Source organism: Nesoenas mayeri, assembly GCF_963082525.1.
Source record: "Nesoenas mayeri genome assembly, chromosome: 3".
NCBI classification, from domain to species: Eukaryota; Metazoa; Chordata; class Aves; order Columbiformes; family Columbidae; genus Nesoenas; species Nesoenas mayeri.
The window spans coordinates 76,118,890-76,138,218 of NC_137544.1; the positions used below are offsets into that span (position 1 = coordinate 76,118,890).

General features: G+C 37.8%; 1 protein-coding gene across 2 annotated transcripts in view; it reads right to left on the reverse strand.

Moving 5' to 3' along the window:
• COG2 (component of oligomeric golgi complex 2) overlaps nt 1-19,329 on the reverse strand; it is a 30,738-nt gene that overhangs the window by 992 nt on the left and 10,417 nt on the right. Inside the window, exons 10-17 of one of the 2 annotated variants that reach the window (XM_080342179.1) lie at nt 15,458-15,594; nt 12,167-12,228; nt 9,736-9,887; nt 8,989-9,189; nt 8,068-8,140; nt 6,698-6,840; nt 4,271-4,410; nt 966-1,146 (exon numbers count right to left, since the gene is read on the reverse strand). In XM_080342179.1, coding sequence (XP_080198305.1) covers nt 966-1,146; nt 4,271-4,410; nt 6,698-6,840; nt 8,068-8,140; nt 8,989-9,189; nt 9,736-9,887; nt 12,167-12,228; nt 15,458-15,594 — 1,089 coding nt within the window. Of the gene's footprint in view, nt 1-965; nt 1,147-4,270; nt 4,411-6,697; nt 6,841-8,067; nt 8,141-8,988; nt 9,190-9,735; nt 9,888-12,166; nt 12,229-15,457; nt 15,598-19,329 lie in introns of both variants that reach the window. The other variant, XM_080342178.1, reaches the window with a different exon arrangement.

Sequence of the window (19,329 nt, forward strand, 5' to 3'; positions counted from 1 at the left end):
TTCTGAAAAGGTGTTTGCTGCTGGACCTCTTTGTAATATCTACATGTACCAAAACAGCTCCTAAATGATTACGAATAATCTATTCCAGTTCAGCTCAAATTCATATTGCAGTGACGCTGACACACATAATAGGAATACAAGAACAAAAGCCCAACCCCAGCCAAAAACGAATAAATAATAGTTCTTGTTGGTAAGATTTCCATACTTCTACCCAAATCTTCTTCCTTTGTGATAAGTCTCAGATATGAGAAAAGCAGGTGCTCACACACAGGTGGACTTTATCTATCGGTTATAATGCAGCAACTGCATCTCCTCATAAACAAGACTGGTGACAGCTGCTTGGTAACTCATGATGTGGACTTGCACTTGGAAGTTTGTTTATTTCTATATATAGTCTTCAGAAATAAATGAGTACAAAATAGTATGCTTAAAAAATTTCATGTAGCTACTATTGCACACATTTCCTGGAATATTTTCTTCTTTTTTTGTTATTTACAATTTCATATTTGGCACTGAAAGGAACTTACAGTTCTGCAGCACAACAAATAAAGCTAACATCTTCAAAGCTCTTGGGAATAGACCCTTGGCTATGCAGTTAAGTCAAGGCTGGAAACATCCAGAGAGAAGGCAAACAAAAGCAAGGCCACAAAGACATTTCCATCCGAGGTAAGGCAAGTCCTGCCCTTTGATCTGTCCACACAGCGTTTCTTCTTTGTGCTTCTAAGCACTAAGCAGTACTTGATTTTTAAATAGTAAGAAATACCAGCATGCATTCTACAGCCACCAAGGTCTCAAGTCACCTCCATTATATAGATGTGATAAAACAAAGCACTCCCCTGTCCAACAAAATCACACCTTCAACACTTTCACAACCAAGAACTAAATCAAACTTCCCTTTCCTCCTCTATCTCACTCTCTTCCAAATCTAGTAATAACAGTAAACAAACTTATTTCTCATAACTTACTTGTTCTCCAAAATACTCCACGTCTAGGGCCAGCTGCAGTCGGATTTTGTTATCATCACTCATGCCCCCGTTTGTACCAACGGGGTTTGAAGTTGCAGTTTTTCTGGCTTGCTTCAACCTTTTTAGGCTCTCTTCCATTTTCTTAACAGAACTTAACACATCAGATACTGTTTCATAATACCTAAATTAAAGAAGATTAATGAGAAAAAAAAATACACTTTACAGAAAAGCCTACTGCATGCACATCAGTATATCACTTCCCCTGACAAAAATGCTGAACAATACTGGGAGGAATGGTTTTCCTTGTGAGGAAGCTACTTATGTTTCCATCATTATTACTTAACCAGCATTTCCATTATTAATTCCAGAGGTCAATCTGAAGATTGCCATTCAGCGTCAAAGCTTCATTCTTAGCACAACATTTTTGATCTGCTCAAGATGTTTGAACTCAATAGAGAGCAAGGAATGCAGTTGCTCAATTTCAAACAGTCTGAGTCAGCCTCTACTTACAACCAATGGAGCAGTAAGTAAAATTCCTTTTACAAGCAGGACAAGAATAACAGCCTGACAGACCAAAAATTACATAATTTTAGACAAGTTCTAGAAGTGTACATGTATATGAGAGCATGCAACTTCACATCAGTCAGAAGTGCCTATTTCTGAAATGAAGAAACTGATCTAAACAAGACTTTTGGGAAGCTGGCAGGAAAAGTCAAAAGAACAATAATGCCAAGTTAGAAATGGTAGAGATGGAATAAGACTCCACTTCTTACATACTGGGATACACATTAAAGAAAGCAGAGAATCAGACAAGGTTAACAAATCAAGTAATCAACAAAATTTTAAAAAAGCCTTATGGATTGAAATCCCATGCCTAAATGGGAAGGGCATAATATCATATAAATTAACTAACAGATGCCCAGGACAGTGAGTTGTTAAGAACAGCAACAGGAGAAAACAGAGCAACAATGGGCAATTAGAGGATCCATGAGAAAAGTAACCAGATTGAGCTATGTTCTGTAATTTGCTAAAATCAGTAACTTTCAAAGATCCTCTCTCTGACAGTGATCAAACTACTATTGCAAGTATTTAAAAAGCTGGAAGAATCTTCCTGATGCTTGCTTTTAAACAGGGAGGCAACAGAAAGGCAAGCTTTTTAAAGAGATAATTAGATAGGAATGACTAAAGAAAAAGTGCTTGCCACTGCCATGGAAACTGTTTCAAGAAACCATTCTATAAAATGTAAAAGTATACCCATAAAAGTCAACCATAATGCCTTTTTGTATCTTGGTATTTTCTAGTCCCACTGACATGTGAAGACTTTCTATTTCCACTGTACTTCAAAGTCCTTCTGCTATTAAACAAGTTTAGTCTTCAGTGATTTTTAACCACTTTATGCTCTTTCCTGTTTTTCTCATTTGGATGCAAGGAGATATTGCCACAGCAGGAAATTAAATTAATTACTTGCATCCACATTCTCAATGAAGAAACTGCAATATCGCTTCATTTAAGATATTCAGTTTGTCTCTCCTCTTGTTCAGTGAGGATAAGACATTAAAAACCAAAACAAAACAGAAAAAACTAGTAACAGCAAATTATGTAAACAGAATTCAACAGAAAATTCTAAGGAATCACCAATTGAACATGCCAATCTTACCTGTGTTTAACCACTACAACTATGTTTAACCTAGCACTTGAGTCAGTTTTGATAATGCTGACATGGAAAGTGAGAAACTGCTTTTTGGGGAAAAAAAAGCGCTCTGGCTGGATCCAAGAAACTACAGAACAGATACTTACTTTGCGTGGTGTCACCAGATTTACTGAAGCTTTAAAAGCAAGGCAGACTAGACACAGAGAGGTAAACAGACAGATAGACAAGAATTCACTCTAAGATATTTTAGCTGCACAAGCATGTGATGTGACATTCCAGAAATCTTTGGAGTCCTTCAGTAATGTAACTGAAACCTAACTGCTATGGGTTAACAGCAACCTTCTTTTTATGGAGTAATAACTGGTTAAAAGAAGGGACATCAAGCTTGACAAAGTAGGTTTTGTGCAAAATGGAAGTGACCAGTGGAATCCAGTCCAATCTATTCTTAACCCCATACAAAATACCTAAGAATAATTTTGCAGACAGTTAGTGAATATTTCAGTGCCAAAATTGTCTTATAATTTTAAGTTTCTTCTGAATAACCAAAAAAATTACTGCAAAATGCTGCAGATGCACTGGGCATTAATAAGGACCTGAGAGGTGCCAGAAGTAGAGCAGCAGGAAAGGATAAGGAGGCAAAAGGAAGGAAAAAACTCATGTTCTGACCACAATGTGGCTAATTCTCAGAAAATACCAATCCAATGAACAGCAGTAGTCAATGGACAAGACAATATGCTAAGAATTATTAGGAAAACATGTAAGGACAGACAGAAATACCAGCATCACACCTTAATCCACATGGACTCTTCAGATCAGCAACAACAACCATAAAGATGAGAAGAGGAAAGAAACATCAATATAGGAAAGAGGACTCTCTATTCTGAAGCAATATTACAGAGATATTAAAAAAATTATAGCAGGCACAGGAACAAATTATCCATAATGCAAGAAGTACAGGGTATCCAGTGAAATTATCTGGCATAAATTCCAAACAAAAGCAAGTATTGCTTTTCATGTTACACAGTTTAACTGCTCGAACTCACAGAATGCAACATCCATTAAGGAACTTAATGCAGACGGATATTCATGCTCAAGAAGTCCTCAAGATGCTAACTTGGAAACAGAAGTTCTACTGGAGAAAGTATTGCTTTGTGACTGCCTTATTAAACTATGATCAGTTAGCTCTTCAGCAGTTAAAAAAAAAATCCAAGGTTTTTTTTAAAAACCACTAATAAGTTGGATAATCATTATATACATTTAAAAAGTCAAAGCAAAGTAGAACTCCAGCTTCTTGAAAATTCAATCATTGTTCACTGAAAATAGCATGAGGTTAAGGTCTTATGTAAATTCAGAAACAAAATGCAAATTTTTAGTTCACTGTTGCATTACTAGATCTAATCAATTTTTCAAATGCCCTGTTCACAATGTCACGGTTTGTACAGATCTGAGCAGAAGTCATGTCTCTGGATTCCCTGCCCTGCTTTTCATCTGCTGAATGCACAATACCAAAGTAAATCTGAATAAATATACCCTGCCAAAAGAGGGATATATTCTTTACTGTTGTGTTAACTCATAGTGGTTTGGTATTTTCCTGTGCCCATTCAATGTACACTGGAGTTTTTAATTAATGCAAAGAATGCTCTGGTTCTCTTACTTTTGTGTGCTTTCAGAGAGGGCACCTTCCAACCACTGGTGAATCATGGGCTGCTTCAATCTATCTTTGTATTCATTCTGCAGTCGGTAGAAGGGCTTAAGAGCGCTGTCAACATAAGGTGAAGCTTTAGTTGGCACCTCCTGGTAGATGACAGGGAAACAATGTGGGGGAAAAGAACCAGTAATTACTTACTGAAAGTATCAATACCAAATCCTAGCACATATATAAAATGCTAAGCCTGCACCTTAGCAAAGAGATACATACTCCATCCACAACAAATCAATGAAGAGATCATCATAAATAGAAAAGATGCCATCACAAAATAATTTCGTAGTGTTCTACAATGAGATATAATATAGAACAAGGTTCAAAGTGATGAAAGCTTTTTGAGAGATAGCCACTCCTATATCAGGGCATGATCCTGAATGCACTTTCTGCTCACGCTGATTTTAGAGAAAGCTTGGTGTCTACAACAGTCCATTTTATCTTTGTCAGAATGACTATTCTTTCATATAGTTCACTAAACTGAAGACATTGTTCCTTCTGTTCTTATACAATCTTGATCACTCAGTATATATTCCAGAAGAATGCTTTTGGGATAACCAATATCCCCTCACTATCTTCTTCTCAGCTAGTTTTAGTTGCAGAATGCTTCCTCTCTGAAGGGATGATCCACGCATTGCTTGGGTGAACCTCACACATTTCGAAGCAACAGAACATAGCCAGTGTACACAAAACCTCTGCCACCCGAAACACCTCATTGAGTTTCAAATCTTAGAACTTGGCCAGGCAAAACAGTCTTTGTGCATCCAATTCCTGCAAAGACTATTCTTATGTCAAATTCTGAATTCTGCTGAAAAAAACAAAGTATTGGGACATGGTAAAAATAAAGGTGCCAGAACTTAACATGACTGTAAGAATGTACCTTCTCTACTCCAAGTCATTTCCTGTTTATCAGTTCAGGTTTCACACTATATGAAGCCAGTTAAGACTGATGGCCAAGAGAGTAACACAGTCATACTCATGGAGTACAGAGCTCAAGCCAGCAACAAGACTGCACTGAAGGTGAGTCTGTGTCCTTGTTTTGGCACAGTCACCCCACCATCTGCTTAAACATCCCATGGACACTTGAGAGAGTATGGTAGTCCACCACATCACTATGCAGAGATTGCCTTCAGATAACTGAGCTAAGCAGTGTAGGGTTGGTGGGTTTTCTACCCTCCTTGGACTTACATACTTTGTTCTACTCTTTCCTTAATTTTAAGTAAAAATATTCACTGTTAAAGACAGAACAATCTAGTCACTACATAGATGAATTTGAGCCTTGAAGTTGTTTTTTCCATTTAAATACAATTTCTGATTAAGTATGTTCTTAAAACTAAGATAACGAGAAACCGTAGAAATAAAATTAAGTCATAAACTACTCCTTTTGGAACAATTTCTCTTCCAGCTTACCCTAAATGTTTACCTGCCAAAGAAAATTTAATATCCTTGAAAGAAGTAGACTTAATAGCTCTAAGTTCTTCCATTTAGCCATTGAAAGAGTACGGCACTGTTGCTGGCAATGCAGTTTCTTCATGATAGCCAGGAAAGTGGTTTTGATTTTGGTGAGTCAAGACAACCGTCCCCTCACTGCCAACCAAAATCACTCCACAATCAAGTAGGAAGAAATAGCAAGGGGAGAGAGGTGAATGGGAAAGAACTGTGGCCTTGCCCATTTCAGTCTGCCTTCAGTGTTCAAATTAGGCAAGGATGTAGTAGTCTGTGGTTCCCGGTACTCAAATGTTTTTTCTATTGCCTGAACAATACCAAGCTAACTACCAACACAACTGTAGACTGGCAAAGGCAAGTCACAGCAGTAGAACAAGCCAAAATGAGACAATCATTTTTGGTACCATATTTCATAATTACTTTTGATCAGTTTCTCAACAAACTATTCTTTTTGTCACTCTCATCTTGTTCCTTCCTGTGCAAGATACTACTTTCATCAAACCCAAACAGCTAGTTCACTGAGAGGAAGTTTCTTGACACAGAAGGTGGAAGTGTCATCCCCTCAAAAGAAGTTTTTCACCAGGTAGCATTGCATCTTATGTATACATTCTGACATGGCAGAAACGCATTTATTCTCATTAACCTTTTTTTCTTTTGCACATCAACAGTTCTACTCCTTGCTCCTTGCCCTTTCTTTTATCTTAAGCCTGTGCCCTCATCATTGTTATTCTACCTAAAATTTTAAAAATACCTTTTTTTTTTTTCTTTTCAATTAGGTAAACAGTAAATCACTAAATTATCCCAAGGTATTTGATAGGGCTCTTAGCTGTCAAGCAGATACAGACAGGCCTGAAAACTCATAAATGTACTGCCCACTTAACAGTCTTAGCATAGGCCTTTCTGAGATTTATTTTTTCATCTGTAACCAGCACTGACCTTATTGGTTCTCCTATATAATCTTGGAACTTCCAGTGCACTCTTCAGGTAAGCGAAGGAGGACTCACTGAGATCCTGGATAATCCTGTTATTCAAGGTAGGCACACAGGTCGATAAAGAAGTCTTTGAGTCTTCCAAGGCTCCTATTGAAGTAAAAATGCTAAAGTTTAAACTGAGCCAACCTGCCCAATTACAGCATAAATTATGTGAATCCCTCCATCATCCCAGTCTCACTCACTATCCTAGATGGCTGCTGATGTCAAATGCAGGATGCTTACTAAATAAATACACACCAGCCATCTATAAAGTATCTCCAGTGGCGTAAACTACTCCAGAAAAACTGATGGAGGAAAGGAAAGGGAAAAAATGGTAAAGTAACATTCCACAGGTACACAGTTTTTTCAGCATGGCCAATGTAGCAAGGGGCTTGAATCAAAAAGGCTCTGGTCTACCATGGAAACTGTGGCTGTAAAATTCTTTCTCAGAGTATCTAAATTCCCTATGGAGTGATTGGAACATGCTCAACTCAAAGTTGTGATTGACAACCGACCATCTACTGAGTGGGGAATGTGCACAAGCTCCTACCTCTCTTATGGACTTGGATCATTAATCTCGATTTGGAGATTTAAGTGGAATTCACAGCGCAGAACTTCTGGCTATACTTGTAGACAAGGACTAGTTCACTCACCCAGCTACTACATGCCTGGGTTTAATTACTAAATTAAAATCAGACTCCATGTTTCACATAAAGAATGATCAGATTAAAAAAAAAAAAACAAAACAAAAAAACCCAAACAAAACGAAAAAAACAAAACACCACACACAACTGCTAAAACACTTAATTGCTTCTTTCCTCTGAGGTTAAGGTATTTAACTATGAAACTTTGACAACTCTCCTACTTGCATGATTCATCAGGCCAGAAAGAAAAACTTTTAGAAAAATATCTTAGTTTCAAGTGGGTAATGGAAAGCCTCTCTTTACTTCTGCCATTTCCTTTACAAGTAGGAGTTTAAAGATATTATTTGACTCTTCTTGACTAAAGTTCCCCACTTCCTGAAGAGGCATCCTAATTACTGAACAATGACAAGTTACTTCCTAAAAAGAAAAAAAACAAACCACATCCCCCCCCAACCACTTCAGACTCACTCAATTTTAATAAGACACTTTCCAGACTCAGCATGTCTGGTTCAAGATAGTTTCTATCTAACAATTTAAAGCTAAAGCAGCTTCATTAAGTAACAAGAACATTAGTGTTTTCAAATTTTTCGTTGTAAATAATGAAACTGTGTGTAAAAGCGGATTTTGTTTCATTGGGAAAGTGGATTTGGGAGAAAGGGGAAAAGGACTGAATTCAGCCTCTCAGCTTTACCTGCAATACAAGATACATTCTTGAAGCCAATCATTTCGAGTTTTGGTTTAATCATTTCTAAGATGTCAGGAATCTGGACAAAAACAAAATAAAAAAGCCAAAAACAAACAAGAGAGACACAGTCATGTTATAAACATATTTTAATTACTCTTCCTACATTCTTTAAGTTCCCAGTGATCACAAGACTCTTTGAACCTTTTCTATATTTTTACTGCATTTATGGGAAACCAGTACTAAAAGAATATTCACAGGAGTGAATGCATATGCACTAAATCCCCTACCTTACTATTGTCCTCAGAGAAAACATTTTAGAAACAACAAAATATTATCAACCCAGATGCAACCTACAGCTTCAAAAATTACAGAAATCTCAGCCTTGTTGACCAAAAATGCACAGAAGTTATCCCCACTGAGAGAAAATTTATACCACACATCTCTGTTCAAGATTCTGGATCATTAGTAAAGTAAAATCATGATGATAAAACCTTTTTTCAACCTCAAAGACTAAAACCAGCAAACATTCAAAAGAAAACATAATCTTAAAGCTGAATGTTGCACCACACTTCAAACTGCAACAGAGATTTCCCCAGCAAAGATAAAGCTCTGGGACAGTGTCGCTTTGCACCAAAAATTAGTAGAAACATTATTTTAGGGGTTAAGTTCAGCAGCTACTAATAAAGAGAGTTTAAATACCTCAGTGGTTTCTTTGTAACCTGCCATTCCAAATAAGCACAGAGTAAACCATTTACTTTGTGTGATATTTTCTATATCAGATTACTCCCATTTTAGTATTTAAGACTAAAAAAAAATAGCTTTATGAGACATTATTATAAACAATTCAATGTTCTAAACAAGATGCCAAACAATACTGGCACACAGATCACAGAATAGTGTTTTATAAGTGAAGTCACAATCACAAACCTGATCCTGGAGTTTGTCCAGATCTGCAGCAACATGTACCAGCTGAGTACTAGATATAGAAGGCAGTGGCTGACTTTCTGGAGAAGATCCATTCCCTTGGTCCTCACTAGGGTTGAGGCTTACAGAAGATTCCTTTCTACCAACTGGCACAGATTTTTTGCTTTCCTTTGTATTCTCACAGGAAATGGGCCTTACAGAAACCTGAAACATCAAATTGAGATGTGAATCGTAGCAACAGTGAAGGCAGTCAAAGTTAGTCAAATAGAAATAATATATAAAGGATTTGTAAGTTTTCAGCATTAGAATGCCATGCTTATAAGGGATATTAGCATTCTTAAATTATGTTAAAAACATATTTTTAAAACAGTTTTTGGTGCACTAAGTCCAGTCCTACAGGAATTTTCATCTGTGTGGTGTTCAAATGAACCACTGCACTGGAGTAATGCGCAAGACCAAAAACTGGATCATTATCTGCTTCAATAGAAAACAGTTTATTTTCATATGCTGGAACACAGAAGTCATAACCACACAATGCTATCAAACAGCCCCTTTCTCCCACCTCCTCAAGCCCTCTGCTGCCAGGCACACACTTCACTCAACTACTCTGTTTTAATTCTGGTACTTATCAGAACTTTTCTTGAACCAATTTAGCTGAGAGAACTGAGTTATTCACATGCTTTGTTTCAAAAGGTCTATTCCTGATGGACATGTCCAATCACCAAAACCATAAGCATGCTGTCCTCTTACCTCACTGATGAACACAGAGTAGCGTGACAAAATTTGTAGACTAAGTTTCCACAGACGGTGTGCTAATAACGGTAAAAACATCTGATCTGACCAGCACTTCAGAAGACTCTGCCAGACCATGTGAGTGGCCAAAAGACAGTATGAACTGCCAGCTAGAAACAATCAGACAACAAATGTCAAGTTCCTAAGCACATTTCGAAAGAGAGAATATTAGGTAATTGCATTACCTGAGATTAAAAGAAAGAAAAAAAAAAAAGTCTTTCAAAGAGACATCGCCACAAAGATAGCAAACAGGATTTATTAAGCACTGTCTGAAACAAACTCTTAAATTATCAGCTCCTCATTGCTTTAGATTTAAAATTCCACTAAATCTTACTGTAGCTGTGCAGGCAAAAGCAACAAATTTGACTGCAACAAAAGCAGGAACAGCTTGACCAAATAATCCACATCAGGAGATAACATTTCCAGGACAATTTTTGGCTAATGTGCTTGCCAGCCATATCACTAATACTCCCTTAGCACTGAACTACTGCTCTTTCCACAGTTGTATCCGAGATATCCACTTGAAACATTTATTTAAAACACAATAGGAACATCTATTTTTAAACCTAATATTTCTAAAGCAGTTCATGCGCTAACATTTTATAGCATACAATTTGAGAGCTAAGAAACGTGTCTGCAGGTTCCAGGCAAACACCTTGAACTGGTAGGATTTATGTGTTTCATCTCCATTAGTTTTTGTTTTTTTTTTCCCCTTGCTCTCTTTAAAGAGCATATGTGTATATATATACACACAGACAGACAGACATATTTGTGTTGCTTTTAGCTGCCTTCTTCGGAATTATTTACTCTGTTAACTGAAGTAAGTTTTTCCGATTACAATATACTTCTAATAAATCTGCTAGGTTTTCCCTTCCACTCTAATCCTTCCTATGCATACCTCCTCATCTGCTCTTAAATTAGTGTATGTTTTTGGAGCAGACACCAACACCACAAACCATATCAAGCCTAAATGCTGCCAACAGATTACCATTTTTGCCTCTACATAGCCCTACAACTAAGAAAAATATGCCCCAATAACACAGCATAGCCTTTTGGTTGTCACTGAGAGGATGTCAAATGCGAATTTAGCTCCTTGTAGCACTGAGGAGATAGTTCCACAAATATCACAGAATCGACTGGGTTGGAAAAGACCGCAGAGATCATCAAGTCCAACCCTTGGTCCAACTCTAGTCTGTTTACTAGATCATGGCACCAAGTGCCATGTCCAACCTCAGTTTAAAAACCTCCAGGGACGGCGAGTCCACCACCTCCCTGGGCAGGCCGTTCCAATGCCTGACCACTCTCTCTGTAAAGAATTTCTTTCTAATATCCAGCCTAAATTTCCCCTGGCAGAGTTTAAGCCCATGCCCCCTTGTCCTATTGCTGACTGCCTGGGAGAAGAGACCAATCCCCATCTGGCTATAACTTCCCTTCAGGTAGTTATAGAGAGTGATGAGGTCACCTCTAAGCCTCCTCTTCTCCAGACTAAACAATCCCAGCTCCCTCAGCCTCTCCCCATAGGTCTTATGTTCAAGTCCCTTCACCAGTCGTGTTGCTCTTCTCTGGACCCGCTCCAGTGCTTCAATGTCTTTCCTGAACTGAGGGGCCCAGAACTGAACACAATACTCCAGGTGTGGCCTCACCAATGCAGAGTACAGGGGAAGGATCACTTCCCTTGTCCTGCTGACCACGCTATTTTTGATACAGGACAGGATATCGTTGGCCTTCTTGGCCACCTGGGCACATTGATGGCTCATGTTGAGCTTCCTGTCAATTAGTACCCCCAGGTCCCTTTCTGTCTGACTGCTCTCCAGCCAGTCTGCGCCCAGCCTGTAGCACTGCAGGGGGTTGTTGTGACCAAAGTGCAGCACCCGGCACTTGGCCTTATTGAACTTCATCCCATTGGAATCAGCCCATTTTTCCAGTCTATCCAGATCCCTCTGCAGAGCCCTCCTGCCTTCCAGCAGGTTGACACACCCTCCCAACTTGGTGTCATCAGCAAATTTGCTGATGACGGTCTCAATTCCCTCATCTAAATCGTCAATAAAGATGTTAAACAGGACTGGACCCAACACTGACCCCTGAGGAACACCGTTAGTGACTGGCCGCCAGCTAGATGCAGCCCCATTCACCATTATATGTTCATTATATGTTCATGGCCGCTGCCAAAAGAGGTGTTTTTAGTAAGTAATCACGGAAGAGTACTCTCATATTGCCTTCTCTATAAAAATGTATTCTATTGTTCAATCAGTTCATCATTAAACAGAAAGCTCACGTGATCCCGTGGGATGCATGGTACCAAATACACAATAGATAGAGAGTAACAACTGCTACTTATACCACTGCTTCCTTCACAACAAGGAAATTATTTTTTGCAATAAAAACTTACCTGGTGCTTCTTCTAATGTATCTGAAAGTGCTTCTTCTAAGGCCCCTGCTATTTCTCTGAATCTGAGAGACAGAAAAATTTTGAACATTATCATTCAACAATTGCTTAAATTGACTCCTAAACATTTTTTCAATGCTTATTTCACTATGATTTCAATGTGCTATCAATGCACATACATAGATTTTAAATGTGGGGTTATTTTTGCCCAAAATGTTTTATTGGGATATAAACCAGACCAACATTCAGACACTTGAAAGAGAACCTTTGACATTTTACAGGCAGATATAAAGCTTACACTTTGGGAAATTATTTAAGTCACATCTGCAAACATTATCAAAACGATAACTCACAGAGCTACAAGTCCTCAGCTTCTCTGAGGAGTGAAGTTTTCTGTTGTGTTACTGTTTTTAAACTAAAAGTGAACACATATCCTCATACTTGCTTTAGCTGACCTTCAGATATGTCATGTGACTCTGGAGGCTTCAGCTTTCTAGTGTTTGTTCATGATCAGTGGCATAAGGTTCTGCAAACAATTCTGTATCTGATAAAAATCAATAGTTCCTCACAGGATGCCCTGAGCCCCCCTTTTCTAAAAATTCACCCTTCAAAAAAGTAAAAAAATTCCCACCCTCCAATTTTTTTTAGGTATAATAGCAAAGTTAATATTAAAACCTGTGATATTTTTCCATATTTAAAGCATATTGGATAAACGACATAGCATTTCCCTCATCTAAAAATAGTTAAGCAAGAGCTGCAGAAAATTCTTCTTTAACCAGATTTTCCCTCCAAATGCTGAAACAAAGCTACTCTTTCCAGCTCCCCTACAGGAAGTTCTTCTGTCGCTGGTTTCCCCTTTCTTGCTTTTATGTGCATCATAGTAACTCTGTAAGCTTGTCTATCAAACTTACTAATTACAAATCTGCAGGGCTCCTCTTAAAGCCTCTTGACTGTCATTTCCAGATGAGAACAGCTGCCCACCTAACTTCTCTTGTTTAAACTCCTAGTGGACTAGATGTGTATTTAGCAACTAAACATATTTTAGAAATATTTGTAAAATGGCTTCAAAACCTCATTCCTGCCTATGGCCCACTTTCACTGACAGAGCAGTATCTTTAAGTATTATGGTGAAAAGCATTACATAATGGAATCAGACCTTTTTAAATGACATAATTTTTGCTGAACACTTCTTACATAGGAAAAGATTTTTCCCAATGTGGGTTTCACTACAGTTCCACAATCAGTTGTACTGACATAATTGAAGGAATGGCAAGGGAAAGACTGGGGCTGTTTGTGCCAGCACTGCTACATAAGAAATGCCTGTATATCCACGTGTTCCTCAAAGGATCACTTGTAAAGGCTTTACTGAGGGCTGATTGTTCTGGGCAATTTCTGTAATTGAGAAAAGAAAAAACCCAGCAATCTGAACTATAAATGCCACAGTGTGAGATAATACTTCCATAAAAATCCTATGTGACTTAAGGATATTAACATACAAAGAAAAAGCTTCACTGATATACAGAATTGAACATGTTGCATTATTTTGACAGTTGTGCACTAAGGAATTCATGGGCACTTCTGAAACTCATCAGATTATTCCAATATAGAGGAATAATATGGTGAAAGATGAACCAGCTGCTGTTATCCAACCATTTATCGAAATAGTGCACTATTTGAATTTAAAGTAATCTTGGATTAAAGGAAAATGATTTTTTAAAAAGTTTTTTTAATCTGTCAGACCTCAAAATGGCTAAAGGAAAGAACATTTTTGAACAGAAGAATATGCTGAAGGTCCATTTCAATTTTATGAGCAAGAGCATCAAAGTTTTATCAAGTGGTCACTTATTAGAAAGGTTGCACTTTCAAACAAAAGTGCCAGACTCACAGACCTATAAGAGACACACATCTGCTAAAAGGTTCATAATGGCTACAGTTCCATGGACACTCTTAGTCTGTGCACTCAGCACCGCTACTGCAGTGAGTACTCCTGCCCTTTCCCTTGGGTCAGCTCAAATGTTCGTACAGTAAGTGGTTTGGAAAAACTGATTGCAGTTGAGCCTCAGCCTTTTTTTTTGCCTAGGGTAACTGATCCTCATATCAGTTCACCACACAGCTACAGGAACAGACATGGAAGCAAAAAACCAGACGAGGATGTCAGAGGCTGGGGCTACCACTTTACAAAACACAGTGCACCACCAAAACACTAAGACCTGGCTCCCAGTCCCATGCTCCTGCCACTTCTCTTGTTATTAGCTCCAGCACTCATGAGATTTCTTGATGGAATTTTTCAGCAGCAATGTAGATTTATCCTGGATTGAAGGAACTCTATAAACGCAGCTATGGTTGTACTGTTATTGCCAGTTATAGAATCATGCAATAAAAGAGGCCACTAAAGTGATCCAGGTTAAAAATAAACATACATTTCTGCCCCATCTCTTTTGGAAATTCTACTCTCCCCACCCCCCCTCCTTAAGCGACTCTCAAGAGGCTTTGGAGCAAGAGAGATCATACACAGCATACTTAGGTCATAGCAGACTTCATCAACAATTCTCTTTTTTGCTGGCTGGCTGGCTGTCCAGCCCTAAAATTAGATGTGCAGACTACACTTTCTAAAATCATGGGTTTACATAAAACAGGGCTCTTTTGGGTCTCTCTGCTCTCTTCTAGTTGCAAGATCTGTAAAAGGTAATATTACAGAAACATTAAACTTGCTGGAAAAGTAAGCTCAAACTTATTAGCTCCTCAGGAAAAGGAATAGCAGGGCAAGCTGGGAAGGCAACGCTACAAGCCCCAGGACTTTACAGAGTAAATCCCATGAGACATGTAGTATGCCAGAAACATGGCTAGATCTGGAAAAGCTACAAGTTGTCAAGTTCTTTAATTTCCTATGTCTAAGAAGAAAGACTTCTTCCTTCACAGTAAGTATTCCTCTGGATTTGCACAAGTAGCATCCTTACAAACAGTTTAGTTCAAGGGAAACTGGAGAAAAACAATATGAAACAAGATTTCAAGACTTATCTAGATCTGTTCCTGAAAGTCTTATAAGTAGCATATCAGATTCAGTGTAGCAACAACACAGTACATACTGAAGAGTAACTGGCTCTGATTTTGCTAAATTGTTGAAAGATATACAACATAGTTACTTGACTTTGTAATTCACTTTTCAGTTTGACTTCTGTTACGATTTGTTGACAAGTGAAATCTTGAACAATGGGGAGATGGGATCCTAAGCCAGATCACCTTTCTGTGACTGAACTCTACTTTTGAAAGTGTGAACAAAAAATGCATACTAACCTTATTTGAAAATATACAGGCAAGTTCCATTTGTTATTAAAGCTGTGGTAAGAGGGATGAGATCTTAACCGTTTCACGCTGGCCTGGGTGCCACACTGTCGTTCAAATTTCCGTACGAAATCCATACTCGTAGTGTACTTCTGTAGAAAGAGAATGACCATTCTGATCATGCACAGAGTTCCAGTAAACAAGGAAGACCACCACCCCTCCAGCAAAACCCTAGTATCACACTACAGTTAAGCTCAAGGTTCAGAATGGACTGACACTGCCCTATCACCTAATCATACAGAGTTAAAATCCTGGACTGCAGTGAAACCAAAACCAATTAACTCATAGGTGTTCTTGTATGACAAGAAAGGCAGTGCAGGATACTTCTAAAAAGCATAAAATTGTCAAGTACCCTGAATGAGCAGAACTGATTAGAGAGATGCATCAGTATTTCTGAGCTGAACCACTGGGGTGAAACAACAGTACTGGACAGTACTAAGAACAGAGTCAGCCACAGGAGACAAAGGTGTACAACACACAGAAATAATCAGGAACAAAACCCAGAAGTACACATAACCAAATACACACAAGAATGAAAGCATGGTTTTTTTTCTGTTATACAGGACATGTATTATAGAACTCTCTGGAACTGTTTCCCTAAAAATATGTTTTGCAAACACCAAATATTAGCAGAAGAACTTGAAACAGTTTCAGATAAGCTAACTTTACCCAGTCTATACTTCTAATAAGACGTTTACAAATAGTATTAAGTCAGTTCCAAGCACAGAGAAATTACATTAATGCTCAAATGCAACATAGGCTTACTCTCAACAGTAATTTAGTAACTGAAAATAATGAGATAATAAATTAAATCATATACAAAGCAGAAAGCCAAACAGTTGAGCAAAAATAAGAAGCAAAATGTTATTTCACATAAAACAGACCTTGTTAACAGAACACAAAGGTTATGTAAATCAATCTAAAAATCAAATCACAGCTACAGTTAAAATCTACCTCTGTGCAATGAAAACAGTTTGGCCTATGTGCAAGTTTCTTCCATTAAAAAATAGAAAACAGCCATAAAACCTATCATACATGCTCATTAAGCCACTGCTGAATTAATGAAATAAGCCTGACTGGATCTCTTGGTGCTTCTGACTTTCTTGCAATAAGTGTAGCAGCAGGGCTGCAGCAGCAAGGGGTTTTTCACAATCCATGGCACTACATGAGAGATATGGTTTTGCCTCTTATTAAGCAGTAAAACACCCTCAGGAGAAGCCCCTGACTTGCTGCTTCCAGGTGCTGCTCTCAGAAACTCTCCTGCAATCACAGGACACACACTGACATGGGCATGCTTTGGCATTGTGTATCTCAGTAAGTTCCTAACTTTCTGTTGAAGGTATAATTAAAAGAATATTTTTATTGTGACGTGGCAGTTTCAGCATGTCAAGACAGTATTCTGGAAATTGCACACTAAAGCTTTTGAGCAACTACTTTTCTCCCAGCACGGCTGTATTTATAACATAATGGAACTGTAAAAGGTATGGGAGTTAAATCCAGAATGAATGACAGATTAGGGCTCTTTCAGGTCTCTGTTCTTGGATAATAAACCCAGCACTGTAAAAACACAAACAAACCCTTAATGCTCTGCTACCATAAGCATTAATCAGAGATAAAAACCACACACTCTGGAAAGACCTATCACTTTCAAAACAGAAGACAACCCAAGAGACATTTCTCTAGTTATCAATAATATTATATCCAAGAGAGGGAACTAACTGCAAAATTGTTCCCATTTCAGCTCCCAGGATTGCATTGTTGACTGCACAAAGTTTCTTAAGAGAAGCTAAAGTGGGAAACAAAATGGAGCAATTTTCAAATGGAGGAATGTAAACTTGAACGATCTCAAACGAATGTTTAGGGATAAATGAAGTATTCCTTTCAAATACCTGTAAATCTGCACATCTGACTGAGAAATAAGAGCACGACAGTCTGAAACAATTTAAAACCAAACCAAAACAAACAAGTATGCACAAGTAAATAGTTACAGTTACATGCTGAATGCTGCCAGTCTGATTTTTACAGGATTTAACACAAATATTGTTCCATTCCTCTCCGCTACATTTAAAATTTTCCTAGCATATAATACTGGATATTCAAACTTTTCAGCACTAAACCTATATATATGTATATATATATATATATATATACACATATATACACGTGCGCAGATAAGCCTGGGGAAAAAGACTCTTCTGCATTTCTATGAACCTAGAAAACAGAGATAGATTACCGTCTAAAGTCTGTGTTGCATTACTTGGCTTATCAGCAGTGCAGAGACAATTTTAAAGGTTTTTTTCCCTTCCTCTTTATCTAGAACTATTAGTCTTTAGATAGACATAATAGCATTTTTACACTTGGTATTTGAACTTCTTATTGATTTTTAGAAAAAATATTTTAATGGTTTAGACTCTGAGTCATTTAAGTAGTCAAAAGCAGTCTGGAAAGTAATTCAGACTTAATACATGATTTACTTGAAAGTCATGGGGGCTGTTGGGTTTTTATGTTTGTTTTTTAATTAAACAATATCACTGTTGGTCAATATAAGATGTCAGCCTTCTAAAAATAATTCATTTAAAACAGTAAACCCAGCTCTTCTGAAGATAACATACATTCTTGCATAAACCAAGCAGCACAGATGACAAAAGCCCAGCAGGGCTCACTGTTTGTAGTAAGTGGGGCATTAGGTGAAAGCTTGAACAGGGACTGAAACTTTATGGGAAACTAACTATTCTCACCAGGGAGGGGGACAACTCTGTAGTGTCATTTGCATGGCATTACCACAGCTTTCTTCAACATCCTTTTTATTTGCTTTTTATTCAGAGCCAGCCCTGCAAACATTCACTGTCATGCCTGCCTGCCTTCAGTTATTGAATATATCTGCATGAAAGAGATCTTTAATTGCAAGAAAAATGGCAATATTTAGTAAAAGCAGTTTTGCATGAACACAGGAAGAATCATTTGCCTCATAAACCTCCACCAGCAATCTAACATTTCCCCAAGTCATCTGTTCTGATCTGCCTGCTATGCCTTCCTTCAACCAATTTATCACTGCCTGCCATCTCCATCTTGAAAATAAAAAGTTTCACACTAATCATACATCAAGCTTCAAGGAAAAGAAAAAAAAAAATCCAAATATTTTAGCCATCATGGTTAAATACAAAGAGACAGGATATGAAGAAAAGCAGAAAGCTCATATTTTCTACTTGTGACGTACTAAAAAGTACTGCCAGAGCTAATCTTCACACTAGACCAAGAAATCTGTTTCAACAATAGAAAAAAAGGATGTTTTAGAGGCAGAGCAGCACTGCCAATAATGAAAATACAAGAGTGACAAGTACTTTAAATTAATTTTATAATGTAAGTTTGCTTCATAATTGATCGTGATACCAGAGAAAATACTTCTTTTATGTCCTAAACCTTACCATGCTGCCTCCAAGTATTTTTGTTTCTTTCAGTTGACTTGTGTTTCTAAGTGAGCAAAAGCTAAGACAAGGAAGTGAAACAGTATTTTGTTAACCTTCCCATAGTACCTAGCAAGTTTAACCCAGATAGTTAATTAACATGACAGCCCTTGTGATACAGAAGTCCAAGTCTTGGGCAAACGGGAGTCATCCACTGTCACCCTCACCTATTTTGTGATTCTACAACTAGGAAAGAATATCTACACCTAAAACAAATACTAAAGTGAAATTCACATGACTAAATGGCTTTGAATAATTTCTGTATGAGCTTTCCTGACAAACTTGAAGGGGAAATTAATTTATATGAAAACTGATATTTTAGATTTGAGATAACCTCTTCTTCCAAGCCATGCAACATGA